The 19,394-nt window shown below is 36.0% G+C and overlaps 1 protein-coding gene across 2 annotated transcripts in view; it reads left to right on the top strand.

Annotated features, from left to right (window-relative positions):
- Positions 1–19,394, top strand: part of DNAJC10 (DnaJ heat shock protein family (Hsp40) member C10) — a 63,291-nt gene that overhangs the window by 19,554 nt on the left and 24,343 nt on the right. For both annotated transcript variants that reach the window (XM_008687229.2, XM_008687227.2), the window contains exons 5-10: positions 8,536–8,618; positions 8,855–8,986; positions 9,547–9,640; positions 10,690–10,767; positions 14,829–14,872; positions 15,531–15,668. In XM_008687229.2, the coding sequence (XP_008685451.1) occupies positions 8,536–8,618; positions 8,855–8,986; positions 9,547–9,640; positions 10,690–10,767; positions 14,829–14,872; positions 15,531–15,668 (569 nt within the window). The remainder of the gene's footprint in view (positions 1–8,535; positions 8,619–8,854; positions 8,987–9,546; positions 9,641–10,689; positions 10,768–14,828; positions 14,873–15,530; positions 15,669–19,394) is intronic.

Raw genomic sequence — 19,394 nt, 5'->3', positions numbered from 1 at the left:
GATCCATGAGCATGGAATATCTTTCCATCTTTTTATGTCTTCTTCAGTGTCTTTCAAGAGTGATTTATAGTTTCTAAAATATAGATCCTTTACGTATCTGGTTAATTCTGAGATAACGTATGATTTTTGGTGTACTGTAAATGGAATGGATTCCCTAATTTCTCTTTCTTCAGTCTCATTGTTCGTGTATAGAAATGCAACTGATTTCTGAGCATTGATTTTGTATCCCGCCACATTACTGAATTGCTCTATAAGTTCTAGTAGTTTGGGGGTGGAGTCTTTTGGGTTTTCCATATAGAGTATCATGTCATCTGCGAAGAGAGACAGTTTGACTTCTTCCTTGCCAATTTGGATACCTTTTATCCCTTTTTGTTGCCTGATTGCTGTTGCAAGGACTTCTAGTACAATTTAAATAATAATGGCAAGAGTGGGCATCCTTGTCGTGTTCCTGATGTTAAGGGAAAGGCTTTCAGCTTTTCCCCATTGAGAATAATATTCGCTGTAGGCTTTTTGTAGATGGTTTTTATGAGATTGAGGAATGGACCCTCTATCCCTACGCTCTGAAGTGTTTTAAACAGGAAAGGATGCTGTATTTTGTCAAATGCTTTTTCTGCATCTATTGAGAGAATCATATGATTTTTGGCTTTTTTCTTGTTGATATAATGTATCACACTGATAGATTTGCGAATGTTGAACTACCCTTGCATCCCAGGGATGAATCCCACTTGGTCATGATGGATAATCCTTTTAATGTACTGTTGGATTCTATTAGCTAGGATCTTGTTGAGAATTTTGGCGTCCATATTTATCAGGGATATCGGTCTGTAATTCTCCTTTTTGATGGGGTCTTTGCCTGGTTGGGGGATCAAGGTAATACCGGCCTCATAGAATGAGTTTGGTAGTTTTCCTTCTGTTTCTATTTTTTGAAACAGCTTCAGGAGAATAGGTATTATTTCTTCTTTGAATGTTTGGTAGAATTCCCTGGGGAATCCATCAGGCCCTGGAGTCTTGTTTTTCGGAAGGTTTTTAATCACTGCTTCAATCTCTTCATAATTAATTGGTCTGTTTAAAAAATCAATTTCTTCCTGTTTCAGTCTTGGTAGCTTATAGGTTTCCAGGAAGGCATCCATTTCTTCCAGATTGCTTAATTTATTGGCATAAAGCTGTTGATAAAAGTTTCTAATGATCCTTCCTATTTCATTGGTGTTGCTTGTGACCTCTCCCTTTTCATTCATAATTTTATTAATTTGGGTCCTTTCTCTATTCCTTTGAATAGGTCTTGCCAGTGGCTTATTGATCTTATTTATTCTTCAAAGAACCAGCTTCTAGTTCTGTTGATCTGCTCTACTGTGCTCCTGGTTTCTAATTCATTGATCTCTGCTCTAATCGTGATCAGCTGCTTTCTCGTGTGTGAGTTAGGCCTGTTCTCTTCCAGCCCCAGCTTCTTGAGGTGAGAATATAAAAATTGCATTCTAGATTTTTCTATTCTTTTGAATGAGGCTTGGATGGCTATGTATTTTCCCCTTAGGACTGCCTTTGCAGTGTCCCATAGGTTTTGGACCGTTGGGTTTTCATTCTCGTTGGTCTCCATAAATTGTTTAAATTGATTTTTGATTTCCTGGTTTATCCAATCATTCTTGAGCAGGATGGTTCTTAGTTTCTAAGTGTTTGAGTTTCTTCCAAATTTTTCCTTGTGATTGAGTTCCAGTTTCAAAGCATTGTGGTCTGAGAATGTGCAGGGAATAATCTCAGACTTTTGGTATCAGTTGAGACCTGTTTTGTGACCCAGCATATGATCTATTCTGGAGAACGTTCCGTGTGCATTTGAAAAGAAGGAGTATTCTGTTGTTCTGGGATGTAGTGTTCTATATATATCTATGAGGCCCATCTGGTCTAGTATGGCATTCAAAGCTCTTGTTTCTTTGATGATATTCTGCTTAGGGGATCTGTCTATTGCTGATAGCAGAGTGTTGAGGTCCCCCACTATTAACGTATTTTTATCTATATGTCTTTTTATTCTGTTTAAGACCTGGTTTGTGTATCTTGCTGCTCCCCTGTTGGGGGCATAGATATTTATCATTGTCATATCCACTTGTTGGATACATTCTTTAAGAATAATATAGTGCCCTTCTGTTTCTCTAACTATAGTCTTTAGTTTAAAATCTAATCTGTCTGATATGAGAATTGCTAACCCAGCGTTCTTTTGAGGTCCATTGGCATGAAAAATGGTTTTCCATCCCTTCACTTTCAGTCTGGATGTATCTTTAGGTTCAAAATGAGTCTCTTGTAGACAGCAAATGGATGGGTCATGACTTTTTATCCAATCTGCAACTCTGTGTCATTTATGGGAGCATTTAGGCCATTCACATTAAGAGTGATTATTGAGAGAGATGATTTTAATGATGTCATGTTGCCTGTAAAATCTTTGTTTCTATAGATTATAAATTTCTGTTCTGTATCACTCTTGGGGCCTTTTTACTTTTATAGAACCCCCGCATGGAATATTTTCACTTCTTTTTGTGTCTTCTTCAGTGTCTTTCAAGAGTGATTTATAGTTTCTAAAATATAGTCCTTTGCGTATCTGGTTAATTCTGAGATAACGTATGATTTTTGGTGTGACTGTTAAATGGAATGGTCCCCTAATTTCTCTTCTTCGATCTCATTGTTAGTGTATAGAAATGCAACTGATTTCTGAGCATTGATTTTTGTATCCCGCCCACGTATGAATTGCTCGGTATGTAAGTTCTAGTATTTGGGGGTGGAGTCTTTTTGGGTTTTCCATATAGAGTATCATGTCATCTGCTTAGAGAGAACCAGTTTGACTTCTCCTTGCCAATTTGGATCCTTTTGTATCCTTTTTGTTGCCCTGATTGCTGTTGCAAGGACTTCTAGTACAATTTAAATAATAATGGCAAAGGTGGGCATCCTTGTGGGTGTTCTGATGTTAAGGGAAGGCTTTCCAGCTTTTCCCCCATTGAGAATAATATTCGCTTAGGCTTTTTGTAGATGGTTTTATGAGATTAGAATGGACCCTCTATCCTACGCTCTGAAGTGTTTTTAACATTGGAAAGGATGCTGTATTTTGTCAAATAGCTTTTTCTGCATCTATTGAGAGAATCATATGATTTTTGGCTTTTTCTTGTTGATATAATGTATCACACTGATAGATTTAGCTGAATGTTGAACTACCCTTGCATCCCAGGGATGAATCCCACTTGGTCATGATGGATAATCCTTTTTAATGTACTGTTGGATTCTATTAGCTAGGAGATCTTGTTGAGAATTTTGGCGTCCTATTTATCCAGGGATGCTCGGTCTGTAATTCTCCTTTTTGATGGGGTCTTTTGCCTGGTTGGGATCAAGGTAATACCGGCCTCATAGAATGAGTTTTGGTAGTTTTCCTTCTGTTTCTATTTTTAGAAACAGCTTCCAGGAGAATAGGTATTATTTCTTCTTTGAATGTTTGATGAATTCCCTGGGGAATCCATCAGGCCCTGGAGTCTTGTTTTCGGAAGGTTTTAATCACTGCTTCAATCTCTTCATAATTAATTGGTCTGTTTAAAAATCAATTTCTTCCTGTTTCAGTCTTGGTAACTTATAATAGTGTTTCCGGGAAGGCATCCATTTCTTCCAGATTTGCTTAATTTATTGGCATAAAGCTGTTGATAAAAGTTTCCTAATGATCCTTCCCTATTTCATTGGTGTTGCTTGATGACCTCCCCTTTTCATTCCTATTTATTAATTTGGGTCCTTTCTCTATTCCTTTGAATAGGTGCATCCAGTGGCTTATTGATCTTTTTATTCTTCAAAGAACCAGCTTCTAGTTCTGTTGATCTGCTCTACTGTGCTCCTGGTTTCTAATTCATTGATCTCTGCTTCTAATCGTGATCAGCTGCTTTCGTGTGTGAGTTAGGCCTGTTCTCTTCCAGCCCCAGCTTCTTGAGGTGAGAATATAAAAATTGCATTCTAGATTTTTCTATTCTTTTGAATGAAGACTTGGACCATGTATTTTTTCCCACTTAGGACTGCCTTTGCAGTGTCCATAGGTTTTTGGACCGTTGGGTTTTCATTCTCGTTGGTCTCCATAAATTGTTTAAATTGATTTTTGATTTCCTGGTTTATCCAATCATTCTTGAGCAGGATGGTTCTTAGTTTCTAAGTGTTTGAGTTTCTTCCAAATTTTTCCTTGTGATTGAGTTCCAGTTTCAAAGCATTGTGGTCTGAGAATGTGCAGGGAATAATCTCAGACTTTTGGTATCAGTTGAGACCTGTTTTGTGACCCAGCATATGATCTATTCTGGAGAACGTTCCGTGTGCATTTGAAAAGAAGGAGTATTCTGTTGTTCTGGGATGTAGTGTTCTATATATATCTATGAGGCCCATCTGGTCTAGTATGGCATTCAAAGCTCTTGTTTCTTTGTTGATTTTCTGCTTAGGTGATATGTCTATTGCTGATAGTGGAGTGTTGAGGTCCCCTACTATTAATGTATTTTTATCTATATGTCTCTTTATTCTGGTTAAGAGTTGGCTTATGTAGTTGGCTGCTCCCCTGTTGGGGGCGTAGATATTTATAATTGTCATATCCACTTGTTGGATACATCCTTTAAGAATAACATAGTGTCATTCTGTATCTCTAACTACAGTCTTTAGTTTAAAATCCAATCTGTCTGATATGAGAATTGCTACCCCAGCTTTCTTTTGAGGTCCATTGGCATGAAAAATGGTTTTCCATCCCTTCATTTCAGTCTGAATGTATCTTTAGGTTCAAAATGAGTCTCTTGTAGACAGCAAATGAATGAGTCATGCCTTTTTATCCAATCTGCAACTCTGTGGCATTTATGGGAGCATTTAGGCCATTTACATTGAGAGTGATTATTGAGAGATATGATTTTAATGATGTCATGTTGCCTCTAAAGTCTTTGTTTCTATAGATTGTAACTTTCTGTTCTGTATCACTCTTGGGGCCTTTTTACTTTTATAGAACCCCCCTTAATATCTCCTATAGGGCTGGTTTCGTGGTTACAAAATTGGACAGTGTCTGGCGATTCTGGAAGGTCCTTATCTCTCCATCAATTCTGAATGACAGCCTTGCGGGATAAAGAATCCTTGGCTGCATGTTTTTCTCTGAAAGAGCTTAAAAATGCCCCCCCAACCCTTTCTCTCATTCCAGGTCTGTGTAGACAGGTCTGACGTAATCCTAATATTTTTGCCTTTGTACATGAGAAATTTCTTTGCCCCTGGCCGCTTTCAGTACTGTATCCTTGGATCTAATATTTCCAAATTGCACCATGACGTGACGTGGCGTAGGTTTGTCGTGGTTGAGCTTGGGAGGGGTCCTCTCTGCCTTTTGGACAAGAATGCTTGTTTCCTTTGCTAGATTAGGGAAGTTTTCAGCTACAATTTGTTCAAATCTCTCTTCTAGACCTCTCTCTTTCTCCACCCCCTCGGGGATGCCGATGATTCTGACATTGGAACGTTTCATTGAGTCAGTAATCTTCCATAACCTACATTCTTGAGATTGGATTTTCTTGGCTTTCTCTTCTACCATCCCATCCTCCAATTCACTAATTCGTTCTTCTGCCTCATTTACCCTGGCCGTCAGAGCCTCTAGTTTTGACTGCATTTGATTCATATCATTTTTAATTTCTGCCAGATTCACTCTCATTTCCACCCTTAGAGCTTCTATATTCTCGTTAATATTTTCGTTAATTTTTTTTTCAAGTCTACACATCATCTTGACCATTGTTACTGTGAACTCCATTTCTGACAATTTGATTATATCCATATCCATTAGTTCTGTGGCAGAGGCCACAGACTCATTATCTTTTCTTTGCTGGGGGGGATTTCTCCTTCTCGTCATTCTGATGAGAAGAGGTTGCGAGGATACCCAGAGCCCAAATTATTGACCAGGACCAGGCAGTGTGCACTTGTTTTATAGGGACCTTAGGGATGTGGGCTTCTTGACTTTTCAGCCTGCCTTCTGGGGGAGAGGCCTGCCGAGCTGATACTCAGGCAACCCTGTTTGGGTAGAGTCACCCTGTCCCCTGCGAGGGGGGATGGGGATGGGCACAATGTGAGCTGGTATTTCCGGGCTTTTGTTCTCTGGCAGCTTTCCCTGGAGGTTTTCTGTAGCTCTTCTGAGAGTCAGAGTAGCAGTGGCCGAATCCTAGCCTCTGTCTCAGAACAGAGAGATCACAGTCCGCTCTCCACTGAGCTCACCTGTCCTCTTTAACTCTTTTTCTGTTGGTGCTACTAAAAACCCTGCACTTTCCGGGTTTTGCGCCCCACAGCAGCTGTCCCAGCCCTCACTTCCAGGGCCGGCAGGTCTCAGTCCTTTGTGTTTCTAACACCGCCAGGCCCCAGCCGCCCCCGCACTCTTGCTCCCTATCTCCGTTTCAGTGTGATTCGCGCGCACTCCGGAGCGCCGGTTTTCAGTCTGGTCGCGTGCGCGCTCCCGAGCTCCCAGTCTCAGTCCGGTTCCAGTGAGCACTCTGGAGCTCGGGTTTTCAGTTGGACGTGCACACATTCCCAAGTCACAGTCTCAGTCTGCTCTCTCGTGGGTGCCAGTCTGTGAGTCCGCCCGCTCCCCCGTGCAGGTGGCTACCGCTTCCAGGATCCCAAGCTCGGAGGCTCCCTCCCCCTTCCGTTTATCTTCCGATATCTGTGCGCGGTTTCTCGGCTCCCCGCGTCGTACCTCAATACTCAGCACTGGAGATGTTCATTTGTAGAGATCCAGATGTATCTTCCTGCGTCTCAGGCTGATTCTGTGGGTTTTCAGGATGGTCTGGTACCTATCCAGCTTGACTCAGGGGACCAGCTGAAAAAGGGAACCCCTACTCCTCCGCCATCTTAACTCCCTCCTCCTGAAGGCACTCTGTACCACATTTTTTAATCTATTAGTCTATCAATGGACACTTGGGCTGCTTCTGTATCTTGGCTATTATAAATAATGCTGCAGTAAACAAAAAAGTGCATGTTATCTTTCAAATTAGTTTTTTTGTTTTCTCTAGGTAAATACCCAGTGAAATTACTGGATCATATGGTATTTCTATTTTTAGTTTTTTGAGGAACCTCCCCATAACAATTTACATTCTCATCCACAGTACATAAGTGTTCCCTTTTCTCCACATCCTTGCCAACACTTGTTATTTCTTCTTGATTCTAGCTGTTCTGACAGATGTTAAGTGATGTCTCATAGTGGTTATGATTTGCTTTTCTCTGATGATTAGTGATGATAAGCATCTTTCCAATGTCTAATGGCCATCTGTATATCTTCTTTGGGAAAATACCTATTTAGATCCCCCTGCACATTTTTAATCAGATTATGTGGGGTTTTGGTGTTGGGTTGTACAAACTTTTTATGTATTTTGTTAACCCGTTATCAGATATATCATTTGTAAATATCCCTCTGATTTAGGAGGTTGCTTTTTTTGTTGATGGTTTTCTTTGCTGTGCAAAAGCTTTTTATTCTGATGTAAGCCCAGTAGTTTATTTTTGCTTTTGTTTCCCTTGCCTTAGAGACATATCTAAAACCATGTTGCTACAGCCGGGGTCAAAGAAATTACTGCCAATGTTCACTTCTTAGAGTTTACATCAGGTCATTTTATAGATTATAATGCATAATGTATTATTGGTTGGATATCATGTGGTATTCAGATCCATTATATTAGTAAATATGTATTTGTATTTTAAACTGTTAAAAACCTTGATCTAATGCTTTTCTAATAGTAGAGTTTTCCAAGGTAAATGACTTATTTAAGGGCAAAGATTAAATTTAATCTCCACAGTCCTTATTACATTGTGTAGTTCTCTTATTTCATTCTTTCAGAATTTGAACTAGCTGTCAGAACTGATTGACCCAGGTATTTAACCTGTGCCTCAGATAGTAGATGAACTTAAATTTCCATCTCTCTCACTGTTTCTCTTCTTCATTTGTCTTATCCACACAAACTCCTGTATGAGGTTTGGCTGCTGATTCCTTGTGCCGCATCTTCTCACAGCTTCATGGTGACAAGTGTCTTGAAGCTCATGGTTGCTCTTTGTTCAAATATGTGCCCAAAGGAGTGTTTTTTAAGGTATTGTTAGTTTGACAGTTGATACACAGTTGACCCTTGAACAATGCAGAGGTTAGGGGCACTGACTCCCCACGCAGTTGAAAATCCAAATATAACTTTTGACTCTCCCAAAACATAGCTACTAATAGCCTTCTGTTGACTAGAAGCCTTGCAGTAACATAACAGTTGATTAACCCATGTTTTATATGTATGTTATATACTGTTATTCTTACAGTAAACTGGAGAAAAATTATTAAAATCATAAGAGAAAATACATTTACATTACTGTACTCTATCAAAAAAAAATCCAAGCCCGTGTTGTTGAGGAGTCAACTGTAATATGTTCTCTTTGTATAGAAAAACTTGTACAGAAAATGACAAAGGTATTATGAAAGATGTATGACTACAACAAAATTTTAACTAAAATATGCACAAACCTTTAGTAAATAATTCTAAGTTGTTTCGGTTTTATATGCTTTAGATGCTGCTGTTAATTCTGGAGAACTGTGGTTTGTGAACTTTTACTCCCCAGGATGTTCACACTGCCATGATTTAGCTCCCACAGTATGTATTTTTTACATCCTGATAAAATTTTATTCTAATCTGTTGAGTGTTTTTTTTAATGTATTATGATTTTTTTCTATTAATAGTAATGATAACTATCAGTTATCAAATACTTTCATAATATGTATGGTTTTATTTTATAAAAATACTCTCCATTAAGAATGGGTAGCTTGACGAGTGTTCAAGGGAAGAAAAATTATCTTATCAGGGAAATACTTGTTCTTTTTTCCTCATAGTGGAGAGACTTTGCTAAAGAAGTGGATGGATTACTTCGAATTGGTGCTGTTAACTGTGGTGATGATAGAATGCTTTGCCGAATGAAAGGAGTCAACAGTTATCCCAGCCTCTTCATTTTTAGGTCTGGAATGGTAAGGGATAAAGTTGGCATTTTTTAAATTTAGAACTTTATGACAAGGAAAATACTAAAGAAAACACAGTAGAATATTTTTATTTTTAAATCTGATTTTAGGTGCCATCTAACTAGGCTCTAGTCATAATAAACATTTTGGATTATATTATGAATACTTTAAAAGCCGTTACTTTGACCTTTCTTTATTTCAAAATTAAATGTTTACCATTGGTTCCTGTCTTAACTGAACCATTATGCATATTGTACTTTTTAGTTCACAAAATATTTTATCTGTATTGTGTCATTGAATATGAAGTTCTGATATCTCCTTTTTTTTCTAGTGATAAAACTGAAACTAGAAAACTATTATAAATAGTGTTGTTAAAATGTCTTCTGTGGAATCTGTACAGTCAAGATCCTCAGCATATCATTTGGAAATATACTATACTACTGAGAGATAAATCTTACTGTATTCAAAATAATGTAAAATTAAAAGTATTTGGTATTATTTTTACTGAGTTTTTAAAAGAAATAATAGAAGATGTTTCTCTTTTTACTAAAAAAAAAAAAAAATACTAGGCTGCAGTGAAATATCATGGTGACAGATCAAAGGAAAGTTTAGTGAGTTTCGCCATGCAGCATGTCAGAAGCACCGTGACAGAATTATGGACAGGTAATTTGGTTTTTTTCATTTGTTTGATTTTCAGGGATACTTTGAAATTGGTATTTCAATTTTTTTTCAGTAATAGCGTTAACATGTTGGTCATAATATTGAAATTTTTAAAGTGTCTTTCCCATGCTTTTTAGAAGGAAATTTTGGCATTTTTTCTGACCTCTGCCAAATAGTTGGCATTTAACAAATGAATCATATTTGTATAGAAACTAAAACAGTTAAGATGTTGGAAATGAATATGATGTGATGTTAGTTGTAATGGCAGCTTTTAAAGTGCAATTGAATGTTTAAGTTAACCAAGTGTTTTATTGCTTTCATAAGTGTACTATATCAGGCAGTCAATTCCTGCCTATCCAGTTTACTTTTAAAGTTTAAGAACTCTTTCCTTTAATCTTAGACTTCTAGTTCATCAAGTGACTTTAGGTCAGTTATACTCTGGGATACCCATGAAATGATAGTATTCACATCTAGTAAAATGTTCACATCATTAACTGTGTCTGACACTGTGTTAAATGTTAGAGCTGCAGTAATACAATATTTAATCCCTCTTTCAAGGGCCTCATTATTTTAGCAAAGAAGACATTAGTAAACCATTAATGCAATGTAGTAACTATTGTGATAGACGCAATCTTAGGGCAACATGAAGAATATAAAAGAACTCAGATGGGGTAAAGTGGAAGGATTAGAAAATACTTTTTGAATGAAGTCAGACCCATTCTGTCATGAAAATGAAGAGGAAGCCTTCAAAGATCACTGTGAGCTTGGTAAACTGGCAGTACTGCACCATGAATCTAACAAAAAGACAGGCAGTGGGCTAGAGTGGTATGGGGAAAAACATGGCTAGCTGAATGGGTAGACAAAGCTCAGATCATAGGGGCCTTAGTTACCAGTTTTAGTTACCAGTTTATTTCTTAATGAAATAATGAATTTAGATTTTATGTGATGAAAACAATGGAAAGTCAATGTAGGAATTTGATATGCTTCAAGAGGATTTTTATGAATTCCTGAATTCCAATAATAATCAGAGATTTGCTCTGTTTTCTTCTAAGGAAATTTTGTTAACTCCATACAAACTGCTTTTGCTGCTGGTGTTGGCTGGCTGATCACTTTTTGTTCCAAAGGAGGAGGTAATTTTATTTGTTATTTTGTTATGATGAAGAAACCAAGATATTTAAGTTTTAGGTGACATTCTTTTTATTTTTATTTTTTTATTGAGATAAAATTGTCATATAACATTATGTAACTTCAGGGTATACAGCCTGTTGATACACTTACATATTGCAAAATGATAACCATAGCATTAGCTAACACGTCCATCCTGTCACATAAATACCATTTCTTTTTCATGGTAAGAACATTTAAAATCTACTCTTTTAGCAGTTTTCAAGTGTATAATATGGCATTATTTGTTATTATCACCATGCTGTACATCACATTCCCAGAACTTGTTAAATTATAACAAGAAGTTTATACCTTTTGACTCGCCGTCAGTCTTAAGTATGCTACTATAATTGATTATTCAGTACTTCTAGCTACAGTTTATATCTAATTATAATTTTTTATTTAATGAAACTTACCTTTTGTATTAATTTACACATAAGTTATAAAATTACTAATTTGTTAAAATTTCATTTATGATTTTATGTTTGGTGGACAAGTTTTTCAGTTTATTCTCATTATAAATTGTACCTTCAGATAGCCATAGATGTATTTGGCAGTTTGCAAAAATAATTACTTGTTGACAGATGTAGCCCTCCCAAAATAATAATTTTTTGGTATGACTTTTTCTCATACATAACATATCAAAAATGTATACATGTTGCCTTACAAGATATTTGAAGACGACAATTTTCCCCTCCAGGAACCTTTCTACTAGTAAATTAACTTGAAAATTCAATACTCTGTGTACCAAACCACAAACTATTAAACTCTATTCAAACAATGAGATTGGTAAAAAATCAGCCCCCTTATTATAGAATACCCCAGTTCATTAACATATTTTCATATGTTTAATCCCAGCATGGGTCTTTAACGCAGACTTTACTGATCAGCTTCACTACTGTATTGAGAACAAATTGCTTTGCAGCTAAAATCAACCACTCATCCTATCCTGTAAGGCCCATCTTAAGAAGGTATTGCCTTCAAACAAAAATAACCCTTAAATTAGTCTATCATTGAGGGATTTTGTTTCATTTTGGCCTAATGCACAGATTTCTGTTCATGCCACACATTAAGAAAACTTTTTAAGCTTTCTGACATTCTTTTACTTTTCACCCCAGGTAGATTGATTTTACATATCTTTATAGGCTCTGTAGTGCTACAGTTACCTTGCTTCTAAATCTGTCTCATTGTATCCTAGCATTCCTATTTAATATTTTCATGAAAATAGTGAAGAAGTTATTTTAAGATTGTATTGTATTTTAGGAAGGAAAGCTTCCATATTCATTCTATGAGGCCAGCATTATCCTGATACCAAAACCAGAAGACGCTACAAAAAAAAAAAAAAAAAAAACTATAGGCCAATATTTCTGATGCACATAGAGGCATAGATGCAAAAATCTTCAACAATACATTAAACAGATCATTCAACATGATCAAGTGGGATTTAATTCTGGGATGCAAGGGTGGTTCAACATTAGCAAATCAGTCAATGTGATACTTTATATCAGCAAAAGAGAAGATAAAAACCATACAATCACCTCAGTAGATGCAAAAAAAGCATTTGAGGAAGTACAGTATCCATTCATGAACAGTAGGCTTAGAAGAAACATACATCAACATAATAAAAGCCATATACTAACCTACAGCTAACATCATACTCAGTGGTGACAAACCAAGTGCTTTTCTCCTAAGATCAGGGCCAAGACAAGAATGTCCACTCTCACCACTTTTATTCAATGTAGTACTGAAAGTCCTAGTACTAAAAGTCCTAGCCACAGCAGTCAGACAAGAAAAAGAAATAAAAGGCATCTAGATCAGTAAGAAAGGAGTAAAACTTTGACTATTTGCAAATGACATAATACTCAATATAGAAAACTCTAAAAACTCTACCGAAAACTACTAGCACTGATAAATGAATTCAGTAAAATTGTAGGATACAAAATCAATATACAGAAACTTGTTCCATTTCTATACCCTAATAATGAAGCAGCAGAAAGAGAAATTAAGAAAATAATCCCATTTAGAATTGCACCAAGAATAGTGAAATACTTAAGAATAAACTTAACCAAAGAAGTGGAAGACCTGTACTCTGAAAACCATAAAACGTGATGAAAGAAACTGAAAACAGTACAAATGGAAAGATATTATTCCATGCTCATAGATTAGAAGAACAAATATTGTTAAAATCTGCATGCTATCCAAATCCATCTATAGATTTACTACAATCCCTATCCAAATACCGGCAGCATTTTTTACAGAAATAGAAAAAATAATCCTAATATTTGTACAGAACCACAAAAACCCCAAATAGCCAAAGCAATATTGAAAAAAGAACAAAACTGGAGGTATCACAATCCCAGAATGCAAGATACATGACAAAGCGGTAGTAATCAAAACAGTATGGTACTGGCACAAAAATAGACACATAGATCAATAGAACAGGATAGAGAGCCCAAAAATAAAGCCATGCTTATATGGTCAATTAATCTTCAACAAAGGAGGAAGAATATGCAGTGGGAAAAAGTCCCTTCAACAAATAGTGTTGGAGAAACTGGACCACTTTCTTACATCCATACACAAAAATAAAATGAAGTAAGGACCTAAATTGAGACCTAAAACCATAAAAATCTTAGAAGAGAGCACAGGCAGTAATTTCTCTGACATCAGCCACAGCAACATTTTTCTAGACATGTTTCTTGAGGCAAGGAAAACAAAAGCAAAAGTAAACTGTTGGGACTACATCAAAATAAAAATCATCTGCACAGCAAAGGAAACAAAACTAAAAGACAATGTATGGAATGGGAAACATATAAAGAACTTATACAACTCAACACACCCAAAAAACAAATAATCCAGTTTGCAAATGGGGAGGAGACATGAATAGACATTTCACCAAGAAGATACACAGATGGCCAGCACATGTGAAAAAATGATGAGTTATGTTGAGCATCTCACACCTTACACCTATCAGAATGACTAAAATCAAAAACACAAGAAACAACAAGTGTGGGTGAGGATGCAGAGAAAAAGGAACCCTTGTGCACTGTTAGTGGGAATGCAAACTGGTGCAGCTACTGTGGCAATATGGAGGTTCCTCAAAAAGTTGGAAATAGAACTACCCTATGATCCAGTAATTCTTCTACTGGGTCATTACCCAAAGAATATGAAAACACTAGCTCAAAAAGATAGATATCCCCCTGTAGTTATTGCAGCATTATTTATAATATCCAATTGTGGAAGCAGCCCTAATGTCCATCAGTAGATGAATGGATAAAGAAGTGGCATATATGTATATAATGAAATCTTGCCATTGGCAACGATATGGATAGCTCTAGAGACTATAATCCTAAGTGAAATAAGTCAGAGAAAGACAAATACCATATGATTTCACACGAATTTAAGGAACAGGAAAAAAGAGACAAACCAAGAAATAGATTCTTAAGTATAGAGAACAAACTAATGGTTACCAGAGGGGAAGTGGGTGGGGGGATGGATGAAAGAAGTATTAGAGATTTTTAAAGAGTACATTTGCCATGATGAACACTGTAATGTATAGAATTGTAGAATCCCTATATTGTACACCTGAAACTAACACTGTATATTAACTACTGGAATTAAAATTAAGTAAAAGATTGTGTCGTATTTTAAATTTAAGATTCTTTATATATAATTTTATCAAATAGAGCCATTACATTTTATTTCTCCAAAATCATGAGATCTCTTGGATCAAGGGGATTGTTGATAGGAGCAGAGATTTGAGAGGAAGATCCTAAAGAGATTCCCTTTAGCTAGAAATCCTGGAAAACTAGGGAGAGAATGGGAAAATGTGTGCATGCATGTGTGCGTGTGTGTTTGCATGTGTGGAATGAGACTTTCGCCTCAGTATCTACCTAGTGTATGTGTCACTGTGTACCAGTGCAGTCCAGTCAGTTACCTTAGAATCAACATGGTAGTTTGGGGGGAAAGGCAGAAGAAAGTTCAGACTTAATAAAGCTAAAATTATGTCATCATTTTTTTTCATCTCTAGACTGTTTGACTTCACAGACACGACTCAGGCTCAGTGGCATGTTGGTAAGCATCAATTATTTTGTAAAACTCCATGGCCATGTTAAGAAAGAAAGACATTTAAGAATTGATTCTAAATATTTCTTTGTAGTTCCTTAAACACTTAACTCATTTGTAAATTTTGTTTTTTTGATAAATATATTCATAGCTATAAAACTTTTCTTCCTAACTAATTAGAATTTTGACATGTGGTGCTTTCATTGTCGTTCACTTCTGAATATCCTGTAATTTAACTATGAATTCTTCTTTAATCAAAGAGGTATATATTAGTGTTTGTGTCACCTCCAAACTTTATTTCTTGCTGTTTTTGTTTTGTTGTTATTTCGTCGTATATTTAGCTCTCATCATATTATGGTTGGGGGTATAATCTGTATGTTGTTGATACTTTAACACCATTGGAGCTCCCTTTGCTGCCTGGGAGTTTATCATTTATGAAAATTGTGAAAGACCTATCTGTGCTCAAAAATATCTTTTCTGTGTATGTTAGGTAGAATTTTTATATGTTAGACCAATTTTATCTGCATCATATATTCTTTGAGTAAACTTTTTCTAGGAAGTTTTAAATTTACAATAGAAAAGTTGGGGTTTTCTAAATAAAGCTAAATTCCTTTAACTTTCTCTTTTACTTAACACGTGACCTGTTTTTTGTTTCTTTTCACTGTAGGATGGTCTCGTTAATGTAGGATGGATGGACTGTGCCACCCAGGACAACCTTTGTAAAAGTTTGGATATTACAACAAGTACTACTGCCTATTTTCCTCCTGGAGCCACTTTAAGTGACAAAGAGAAAAGCAGTGTTTTGGTATGAGTTACTAATTTCTTCATATATATGTGAACACACACATTCAAACATAATATATCATTTTGTAAACAGTGAACAAGGAAATGAATTCATCTATAATAAACATTTAATTATTTAGAACAAGTATTTAATTTTGGGGATTCTGTTTAATGGTAAGGTCTGCTATAAGGATTATATTACAGTGGTAGAAAACCATTACACTTTACAACCCAGAAGTATGGAAAACATTCTTAGGTTATATGAATTTTCATTGGTTTCCATTTGTATGTATATTTTCTAATGTTAAAATATAGATCATTAGTATGTTTGGCTGGGACTCAGTATTTGTTTTTTTTTTTAAACCACCCTGTTTAGATTCTGATATAAACTCAGTTTGGAGACCTACTGTATGATTCACCTCCCTAATTTTATGAATGAGAAGACTGAGGTTCAAGCTAGTTATCAAGAGTTAAGATAAATAATGGGATATTGGATAGGTCCCTAGGGAACCTCAAAAGAAAATAATAAAAGACAAACTTTCATTAGTTTTTATTTCTGTATTTTAATTCTTTCTTGATGTTGATGAAGATAACACAAATTCATTAAAGAAATTCATATATGGGTATAGAAATGTATAGGGGCGCCTGAGTGGCACAGCGGTTAAGCGTCTGCCTTCGGCTCAGGGCGTGATCCCGGCGTTATGGGATCGAGCCCCACATCAGGCTCTTCCGCTATGAGCCTGCTTCTTCCTCTCCCACTCCCCCTGCTTGTGTTCCCTCTCTCGCTGGCTGTCTCTATCTCTGTCGAATAAATAAAATCTTTAAAAAAAAAAAAAAAAGAAATGTATAAAGATAGATGCAGGGGGGCCTGGGTGGCTCAGTCGTTAAGCGTCTGCCTTCGGCTCAGGTCATGATCCCAGGGTCGTGGGATTGAGCCCCGCATTGGGCTCCCTGCTCCACGGGGAGCCTGCTTCTTCCTCTCCTCTCCCTCTGCTTGTGTTCCCTCTCTCTCTGGCTGTCTCTCTCTCTCAAATAAATAAATAAAATCTTTAAAAAAAAAATGCAGAATTCTTCTAAAACCAAATCTCCCACAGATAAGTACCATCAAATCTTGATAAATACTCTTCTAGATCTCTGCTTACACATGCGTGTAATTATGACTTCATGCTGACAACTCTCCGCTTCTATCAGTAGCCCAGACCTCTCACCTCCACTCCAGACATATATATTCTGCCTATTCAGCATCTCCCCTGGGATATTAACTGATTTTTCAAACTTATATATCTATAACTAAACTGCTGATATTCTCCCATAAATCTGCTCCGCCCACAGTTTTCTCTCAGTTGATAAAAAATCCATTGTTTATCATTCACGTCAAATACCTTAGAGTCATTCTTGACTCTTCTTTTTCTCATATTCTATAACTTATATCAGGAGAATCGGTGGCCCTGTCATTAAAATCTTTCTAAAATCCGCTTTCACTGCTAGTAGAGCATTTATCATCTTATAATATACACTAATATATTATCTTTGTATTTTTATTTTTCTCCCACAATACATTTTTAAGTTTGAATTTTTTTTGCTGTTATATCTCAAGTCCCTAGAAGATTATCTGACACATAAGTGGACACTATATATAGTGCCTGTGTATATTATGTGTTATGTGCTAGAGGTAAACATACACATAAATAGATAAGTCAGCAATCCCTGAGTAACAATCCATTGACTAAATGTGCCATACTTAATCAGTCCTCTCTTGATATTTAAATTACCTACTTTGTCATGATCATAAGTAATGTTGTAATGAACAAGTTTGTACTTTTTTAGTTACCTGTTTAGATGAAATAGCCATGGCAGTTTTAATTTCAGTTTGTTTTGCCAGATTGCCCCATAGAAGATTTCTGTTTATATTGTGCCACAGCTCATGAGCATGCCTATTCACTTAATAGGTTCTTGCCTTCAGTACTACAGTCTCATATTTTAGTGAGATCTTTCTGCTTTTTGATATAAACCTGCAAATTTAAATGCAATCTTAGGAGACGTAAGTGAATGATACTGGAAGTGTAATAACAGGGATTGATGAATTGAATGGTTTTTGTCACTCCTAAAAACATTCAAGTTTTTAGAAAAGTAAAACATCTGTTGGTCTGCCTCAGACTGAATTGGGTCAGAAAAGGTATGGTCTAATATAAACATTTTGGTTATCTCTCTCAAAGTCAGTTCCATTTTCGCTGTTGGCAAACCTTGCCTTGTTTATTCCAGTGGTGGTGTTTTCTGCTTAATGGTTTGTTTTGTTGGAATGTGAGTTCATTTATTTGTATGCCATATGTAGTTTATGTCTTCCTTAAACACTCTCTTTCCTGGATAAATTCCAGTTGTAATACTAGACATCCATTTGAGAAGATCCATCTCTTTCCTCTTTGCTGGTCAGTATATTCAGCAAACATTTATTTACCAAGCTCTTACTGTGGACAAAATTGTACTGGGTAATTGGGAAGAAAAATAGATAAAATTCACTTATTTAATAAATGTCCACACAGTATAGGGAGTCATTACAGTATGGCCTCATTGTTTGGGGATGTATTATTTACAACAACATTTTACAGCATTCATATCCTAATGTTATTCTAAAACCCAATATACTATCAAAGGTAATTTTGTGGTTATCTGCCATTTAAAAGTACCCAGTATTTTTGTTTGCATTCCATTGATAATGAAAAAAATCTCAATGTGTAATAAACTGATTTATTGGGCAGTGACTATAATATAGTGGAGTTATATTAAGTTGTTAAAACTCTGTCTCCCCAAACACATATTGGGAAATAATCCCTAAAAAAGGTATATAACTTTGCATTACATATAAAGAAAACTCTGGATGCTATAATTAGGTTATTTTGAGGCAGAGAGTTATTGTCTCAACTGATTTAGTACGTTCTATAATTGAGAAAACGTTCACATTACACCTTTTAACAGTGATTTACATGTACATTTTATAGGGGACATGTTCTGTGTATAATGAATAACTTGAAGAGGGAGGGAGGAAGAAATTCAGAGGCTAGACAGTATCCTTTGTAAGTGTAATTACCGAGTTTTACTCTATGACAAATGGGTTTATAATGAGGTTCTAGTGGATTAATCAGTAGTATTTTTAGTGAAATCTTTCTAATAAATGTGGCTGATGTCAATGACCTGTAGTACTATGGCATGTAGTATTTGGGCCTTTTAACCCCTTTGGTAACAAAATATTTCATATAGTTCTTTAACAGTATGCTAAAGATTTAAGAAAAAAAACAAGTTTTAAGAATAGAAACTTAGGAAAAACAGTGTTCTATTTTTATGTTACACGCATTGTTCTGTCTATATGATTATTCTTGTGTTGAGTACAGTTAAGCTCTGAATACCATGGAAGTTCCTGTAAGTTTTTAATGGAGTTTCAGGCTTGCAAGTAATATTTGAGTGATCAGACATAGGTGTTCATAATTAAACTCTGTTTTGTCACCCCCAAATACATTTTACTGATGTGACCATTACCTCATTCTTTGTCGTTAACAGCTGCTTCTTTGAGAATTACATGAGCAGGGAGAGTATGAGAAAAATATGCTAAGGATAAAATATGGACAGATATAAAGGAAATTTGTTAGAAAGGAGGTGTGCCTTTTTCACTTGTTTGTGTTTTAAATCTTTAAGATAAGGTCTTAATCAGGATATTTAACTCTGCCAAACCCCTAGGTGTTTAGATATTTGGACT

Source organism: Ursus maritimus, unplaced genomic scaffold (genome assembly GCF_017311325.1).
Source record: "Ursus maritimus isolate PB19 unplaced genomic scaffold, ASM1731132v1 scaffold_1, whole genome shotgun sequence".
NCBI lineage: Eukaryota > Metazoa > Chordata > Mammalia > Carnivora > Ursidae > Ursus > Ursus maritimus.
This window is presented reverse-complemented; position numbering and strand designations above follow the sequence as displayed.